General features: G+C 40.0%; 1 protein-coding gene across 1 annotated transcript in view; it reads right to left on the reverse strand.

The window, feature by feature from the left end:
* Positions 1–414: 414 nt before the first annotated feature.
* The window catches only part of rogdi (rogdi atypical leucine zipper), a 17,125-nt gene continuing 9,722 nt past the window's right edge, over positions 415–7,817 (reverse strand). The window contains exons 2-7 of the mRNA XM_037689320.1: positions 6,376–6,447; positions 3,830–3,912; positions 3,190–3,244; positions 3,029–3,109; positions 595–690; positions 415–519 (exon numbers count right to left, since the gene is read on the reverse strand). Coding sequence (XP_037545248.1) covers positions 415–519; positions 595–690; positions 3,029–3,109; positions 3,190–3,244; positions 3,830–3,912; positions 6,376–6,447 — 492 coding nt within the window. The remainder of the gene's footprint in view (positions 520–594; positions 691–3,028; positions 3,110–3,189; positions 3,245–3,829; positions 3,913–6,375; positions 6,448–7,817) is intronic.

Consider the following 7,817-nt stretch of genomic DNA (forward strand, 5'->3'; position numbering starts at 1 on the left):
CGAAACGTTTCTAGATTTTTTTGCTTTGTTTTGTTTTTGTTTTTTTTTGAATGTCCAGAGGACCAGATTGAACTTTTTTGGATTTTTCTACCTGGATTATTGAGCATGCATCAGGATATTGTGTTAGTAGTATTCTGTTAGCTGTATTGTGTTAGTAGTATTCTGTTAGCTGTATTGTGTTAGTAGTATTCTGTTAGTAGTATTCTGTCAGCTGCATTGTTAGCTGTATTCTGTTAGCTGTATTGTATTAGTAGTATTGCAATAGTAGTACTGTACTGTTAGCTGTATTGTTTGCTGTATTGTGTCAATAGTATTGTGATAGTAGCATTGTGTTAGCTGCATCGTGTTAGCAGTACTGTGTCAGCAGTGTCAGTGTTAAATCACAGTTTCAGTATAAAGTGTACTTGTGCTGGCTCATACCATGAGACCACTGGTTGCAAGTTCTGGAAGTGTCAAAGAAGCAGGAGTGGTGAGGCGGTTCCGTGCTCGTGTCAGCTGCAGCATCACTGCATCCATGAGCTGCAGCATCAGCAGAAACACATCAGAGAGGCTTCTTAGCCACATGCCGCTCTGAAAGGACTGAGGGTCACCAACCTTGTTGACCTCAGCCCCGGTCTTGAACTGGTAGCTCTCATCGTGGCTGCAGAGCAGCTGCAGAGCCTGATTCACATGGTTCCTGGCATCCTGGATCTTAGGGACAGAGAAAAGGTGAAACTGATTCAGATCAGTCGGAACGATGCAGTTCAAAATATTTGACAATAAGTAGTTTGTTTTAAAGAAAATAGAAATACACAAACACCCACCAAGAACATCTCCTATACTGATGTTTTGATTTACATAAACCAAGAAACAACTACAGAAAAAAACTAAAACCCCCAAATTCCTTCAAGCAATGCCACAGGTTGTTGTTTTGTAGTTAGAGTTGACTGAATCAGCTCGTAACATTAAGTTTGTGAAGATTAGTGCATAATCTAAAAGCACAGTCCTTTTTATACAACTTGTTTTTCCAATGCAGCGTAACAAAGGGCAGAGCCACAGAAAGACGAACACTGGGATGGTCTATGCTGAGGAGGTGAAAAATGGGTGCCCCTAGTTTATGTCAAAATGGTGGAAGACCATCAATTAAAAAAAAAAAAAACCACTACACTTAGCTAAAGGTCCAATGTTTGTTATAATTATTGGATCCAGCATTTCAAAGAACTAGGCATCATCGTCAAGTATTAGCCCGATTAGCTCAAAAATTATTTTGTCCGTCTTTATTTTTGCACTTACTGACAGAAAATAGTTCATAAATCCAAAAACATTTGTGCTACAGTGACAGATTCCATATCGAGGTAACACACAGGTAACTTTGCATCTTACAGAAACATGAGTGACTAGAACAGCAAGCATTTATGACCAGGGTCCAACATGCGTGTTGTATGTTAACCTGGATAATCTCATCCCAGGCACCACATCTCCCTGCCGTACCACACTTGTAGCATGTACTGTATATCTACACACCTACTGTTAACCAAGGAGGGCACCCCGCCCTGCCAACAGAAACCAGTGTCCTGCCTAATACAAACCGGATTTCAAAAAAAGTTGGGACACTAAACAAATTGTGAATAAAAACTGAATGCAATGATGTGGAGGTGCCAACATCTAATATTTTATTCAGAATAGAACAAACCACCGATCAAAAGTTTAAACTGAGAGAATGTATCATTTTAAGGGAAAAATCTGTTGTTTCCAAATTTCATGGCGTCAACAAATCCCCCAAAAGTTGGGACAAGTCCATTTTTACCACTGTGTGGCATCCCCCCTTCTTCTTACAACACTCAACAGACGTCTGGGGACAGAGGAGACCAGTTTCTCCAGTTTAGAAATAGGAATGCTCTCCCATTCATGTCTAATACAGGCCTCTAACTGTTCAATCGTCTTGGGCCTTCTTTGTCGCACCTTCCTCTTTATGATGCGCCAAATGTTCTCTATAGGTGAAAGATCTGGACTGCAGGCTGGCCATTTCAGTACCCGGATCCTTCTTCTACGTAGCCATGATGTTGTGATTGCTGCAGAATGTGGTCTGGCATTATCGTGTTGAAAAACAATATTGATCATGATATCGGAACTGGATCAGTATCGGCCGATATTCAGATTTAGGTATCGGGATCGGATCGGATCAGAACTTAAAAAAAGTGGATCCGTGCATCCCAAATTCCAAGCAACGTTTAGCTAAACACAAAGTATTTTCTCTGCACTGCTGTCATGTCTAAGGTCATTTTCACACCAGATAGTCCGGTAGACTCGGTTCGGGACCAATATTCATGACATTTTGTTTACATTTGAGCTGGTGTGTTTGCATTCACACTGCACTGTGCAGTCGAGTCAACCTGTTGAACCAACCTATTCCCCCATCTCGCCTGTGGGGGCGCTGCACCAAGAACTACTGAAAGAAACGACACAAAAACCTCTGAAGACACGTCTTCTTTTGTAAATAAAAATAAAAACGAAGTGGCATCAAGTTTTGGCAGTTTTAGGAGTTATATTTTGTCATTTTTCAAAAATGGACTTAGCATGAGCAGAATATGAGACAGAAGACCATGGAGAATATTGTTTCCACACAAGGCAGCTGACGGCTCCATATAAGGTCAGAGAAAAGCGTGTTTGTTTACCCTACGGAGCGGGGCCCGTCTGTTTACATTCACACTGTACTCGAACCGCGCTGGAGTTCTCTTCTACTGGACCGAGACCTAGGTTTTAGCCCGGGCCAGAGTTCGCCTTTTTGTTCCGTGACAGAGTTCGATGGCGTGTTCACACCTCCCTAAATGAGCCAGACTTTCAAGGAAAACGAGCTAGAGTTCGATTAAAGCGGACTAAACAGGGCTGGTGTGAATGCACCCTAAATGTTGTTGACAGAAATGGTTTCAGAACCTCAAAGCTGAAGAAAATGTGATGTTCCACATGAAGGAAGTGAAAAAGTGTTTTGGTCTAAATGAGGTGTTGAAGTGAAGGGAACTGTCACACCAGAGGTTCTAGAGTTGTGTACCTGCTGCAGTTTCCACTGCTTGTCTTCTCTGAACTGGAAGTGCAGGACCTGGCTGCTCTTTGCAATCTTCAGATTGATGTCCTGTTGGGAACAGAAAGATGCTGTTCATCAATAATCTTTTTCCTGTTGTTCTCAAAGGGCATTGATGAGAGCAGACTCACCGCTTGTGTCAGAACCTCTCCCTGCAGCGTCAGCACCCCCTTCACCTGATCCATGCTGCACATGCACAAATCACACTTTGACTTTAACATGGCCGACAGAACGACGAGACAGAACACGAGAACATTTAGAGCAGAGCCGAGTCAGCAGAACCCCACGTTCAGAAGCAGACAGAACACAATGTTGAATGCCCTGTGTTAACAAAATATTTCATGATGTGGTGGACAGATGTAATGAAACTTTCAGAAGGTAATGATCAGGTGTGCACCTACAACTTATTGAACTCAGTACAGCTGCGTGACATCAGCACCAAATTATCCAGTCACTTTTACACATACGGAGCTAAAATCTGCAGTGGTAGTAGCTGGGGATAATATCCAAAACATATTACGAGTACCACACACTGTGCAGTATTTTATTTCAAACTTTGGCAATACCTGTTGCTGTAAAGTTTTTTTGTTAGCAAAATATGTCCTGAACACTGTACGCTACGACTAATGTTCTCTGTGAGACACTAAACTGGAGCTGAACATCAAGAGGAGCTGGACTCAGGTGAGACAAGAGGAGCTGGACTCAGGTGAGACAAGAGGAGTTGGACTTTTATATTATATATTTTTATATAATATAATATCTGAGTATTACGTTGAGCTGCCGAGGATGAAGTTCTCCTGCTTGAGCTGAGGTTCCAGGCCCGGAGTGGGCATAGAGAAACGTCGAGACGCCTCCTGTAACCAACAGAGCACAACATTACTTCACTCCTGCCAACACCTCTTGATTTCTAAAGCACTTAAAATACAACATAGCAGCCGAATGAAGTGCTGTGCATAAATAAAAACAGAACAACACAAGACAACTATAAGAAAATAGAAAAACATGACAAGTAAAAGAGTGCAACATTAAGACAGATGCTAGCTCACTGTAGGTTCAAAGCCAAAGACAAAAAAAGTGTTTTTAAACGAGTTTTAAAAACAGGAAGTGATGCTAATGATGTGACATCAGCTACAAGTGGAAACAAACGTGTTTCGTGAATGCAGCGACTTGCTGAAGCTTACAGTTTCCTCAGCTGAAACGTGGCGTCAGGCTACTGTACGAAACCTTCACACACAGTAGAACTAGAAGAAGTCTAGAAATATTATCTTTCACACTTCTTCTAGTTTGTTTGCTTATGCTAAATGTTGCTTTTGTCTATTGTTTTGCCACTTTTAGAGACTGTTTTGCTAATATTACAATTTAGTTACAGCGTAGCTAATTTAGTTTTTAACTACTGTTGTGCTAATTGTAGCTTTTTGCTACTATTTTAATCATTTTGTTTTATTAGCAGCAGTTACAGCAGTCCTTCTCAAATAGTGGGGCGCGCCCCCCTGGGGGGGCCCGGAGCAATGCCAGGGGGGGCACATGTGACCCTGGGGAACACTGAGGCAGGGATTAGGGTTTTTTTCCCACCATTCTCATTGTGTCAGGGTGCGTTCAGCAACTGTTCGCTAAAATCTGTCAACTCTCAGTCTGACTAATAATAAAGTAATGAACAAATATGTCTGTCTTGTCGTTTGGGGAGCCGTGCTTGTGTCGCTGTGACACCTCCTCTGCTGGTGACGCTCTGGATGCATTTCACCCACAGCACGCAGCAACAAAGAGTATAAACTCAAAGCAAGAGCAACACCTGCCCCCTCTTTCTTCTTTTGCGTTGACAAAATTTTTTAGTTTTATCTATTGTCAAAGCACAAGTTTGATGTTTTTTTAATTTGTTATAAAAACAGAAGTTTAACAAATGTTAGGACTCTATTCTTTGCTAACAAAATATATTATATGTCACTAAACAACTTGTCAGGTTCTTCTCTTGTGCACATTCTCTTACTTCCCATACTTTTACCACCACAAATATGTAATATTGGATCATTTTCCTCAATAAATAAATGACCAAGTATAATATTTTGTCTCTTTAGTTTAACTGGGTTCTCTTTATCTACTTTTAGGACTTGTGTGAAAATCTGAAGATGTTTTAGGTCATATTGATGTAGAAATATAGAAAAATATAAAGAGTTCACAAACTTCAAACACCACTGTAGGTCTCCATACTCAGGAACTAATGAGCAGATCTTCTGGTGAACACGCCATATGATGTCCCTCCTCTCTGAGGGACTTGAATAGTGAATGTTTGTAGTTTTGGAGATAAGTGTTTTTCTGGACTGGAACTGAACTGGGATGTCAGCAAGCCTTAATGTTTTTGCTGCAAGACATTCAAGTGGGAAGGAGTTACACTGTGGAGAAGAACAGAAGTAGATCTTTTTTTTTCTTATCCAAGGCAGCACAGAAAGATGGATCCTGGAGACATTTTATCCACCACCAGGTGCAGTGGAGGAGCCAAGGAGTAGCCAATGGTGGCCTTGACCAACATAGATTAATCTTCAGCCACCCCAATCATTTTAGGAAAATATACTTATAATCAAAATAAAAAATAAAAAGCAGTTTTCTAAAATGATCAGGGTGGTTGGTATATATACAGCAGTTCCTCGCTACTTTGCGGTTCCACTTTTGCGGACTCGCTCTTTTGTAGTTTTTCAAAGTACAGTACTGTAAGACTGTACATGACAAAAAAAAAAGTGCCACTTTGTAGTTTTCTCAATAAACCTATTGCCAGTCTAAAGGACTACGTTACCCAGGAGGCAAAGTTACTTTCTGCTGGAGGGAAAGTTTTGATCTAATCCGAAAATATCGGTCCTTACAGTATTCAGTGACTTCAGCGCTGAGTGGGCTGATCAGAATCAGACCAAGGCTGTGTAGGTCTGCCGAACTGGACCTGAGCCAGACCAGAACCGAGCTGTGTTCTGCAGAGCTGCTGAGTAAAAAGGTATTACTACTCACTCAACTTAAATTTTCAAGTTGAGTGAATAAACATCAAGTCTCTTGATTAATAAACTGTTACTAAATAAATTTTTGCCGTATTTGATTTAAATTTATTATTTGACTGAACTGTTTTAGTTTGTTGTTTCAACTCAGAAATCTGTGTCAATTCTACTTTGCAGATTTTCACTTATTGCCGGGGGGGGTGGGGTCCAGAACGTAACCGCGCCACCCCATGGAGAGACGGACATTGGATATTTGTGATTCCCCTTATTCGCTCTGCGATTAAAAACCTGTGAATATCCTTTTAACAAGGAGTGGACTGAAGTCCAGAGAAGCTTTCTTACCTTCAGGACATCCTGCAGCTGCTTCAGGACAGCATGGACTTCTTCCTTCAGCAGCCAGTTGAATTCCTCCTCCTAACAATCACAAGTAACACAAACATGGTGTTACTAACAACTTCTGCAGAACAGCTGTATGATAGAACAGTTGTTTTAACTGAAAGAGCTTTACATGTTTTAAAATGATACAAACATCATTAGAAACTCAACAAAGTTAGTCTAAAAGTTAAATCTGGTCCTCTGGACATTCAAAAAAAACAAAACAAAGCAAAACAACAAAAAAATGTAGAAACGTTTCGTCTCTCATTCGAGAGACTTCCTCAGTCTGAGGAGCTGTATTCAGCACAGTCTCTTAAATAGCACCTACTCAGAGTGGATCAACCAGTTTGCTGCTGACAACCAAAACCAGCTGATCACATGGTCAAGAAGGACCATCAGCCTAACAATGGATCATTAGCACACTGATGGCTGTTTACTGTTCACAGAGGGCTGAGTGATACTAGCAATCACAGCATTGTAAGAGGGGGACAGTTGAACCCGTAGGCCTCCACCCCTGTTTAATGATGGACGATTTCTTTTCACAAAGATGGCCTCCTTACTCCGCTCTCAAACCATCGTTCCTCTCTGTCCAGGATGCGAACATCTTCATCCCTGAAAGAGTTACTCAACAAAGTTAGTGTTTCAAACTGGGATGATTAATGTCCAAACTTGTGTTAATCTGAAAACGTGTAATGTTTCACATCATTTGAACACGTTTCGAGACTGCCATGAGCCACTGGACTCATGTTCTTTGTTGAATGTTCAGAAAGTGGGTCAAAATAAAAATTAAAAATAAATACATTCTGACTTAATTAGTTAGATTAGTCTCTTTAGAATGATGTGTTCAATTAATTTTGTAGAGATCTAGCAGAGTGCTGTATGAATGGGTAAATGAGGCACAGATTGTAGAGTAAAGCACTTTGAGTATCTTGAAATAAGATAGAAAGGCGCTATACAAGTACAGTTCATTTACCATTTACTAAATAACTTCAAGCTTCACTTGCCCCAAACACTCACTCAAATACTCCATAAGGTTAGGTTAGGTTTATTGTCCTGTGCAAAATTAACACAAGGTCAACAATGTAATGAAATGCTTAGGACGAGGAGAACCGTCTCGACTCGCCAAAATAAAAGAAAACAACAAGAAATATCAGATCATGCAGCAAAAATACTTAAAACATACTAAACAATATACTACTAACATACTAAAAAAACATGTTAAAAATACTACTAACATACTAAGAAAAACGTATTAAAATACTTCTAACATACTAAGAAAAACATATTAAAATACTACTAACATACTAAGAAAAACATTAAAAATACTACTAAAATACTAAGAAAAGCATTTAAAAAATACTTCTAACATACTAAGAAAAACATTAAAAACACTACTAAAATACTAAGAA

The sequence above is a fragment of the Nematolebias whitei genome, chromosome 15 (assembly GCF_014905685.2).
Source record: "Nematolebias whitei isolate Nwh7 chromosome 15, NemWhi1, whole genome shotgun sequence".
Taxonomy (NCBI): domain Eukaryota; kingdom Metazoa; phylum Chordata; class Actinopteri; order Cyprinodontiformes; family Rivulidae; genus Nematolebias; species Nematolebias whitei.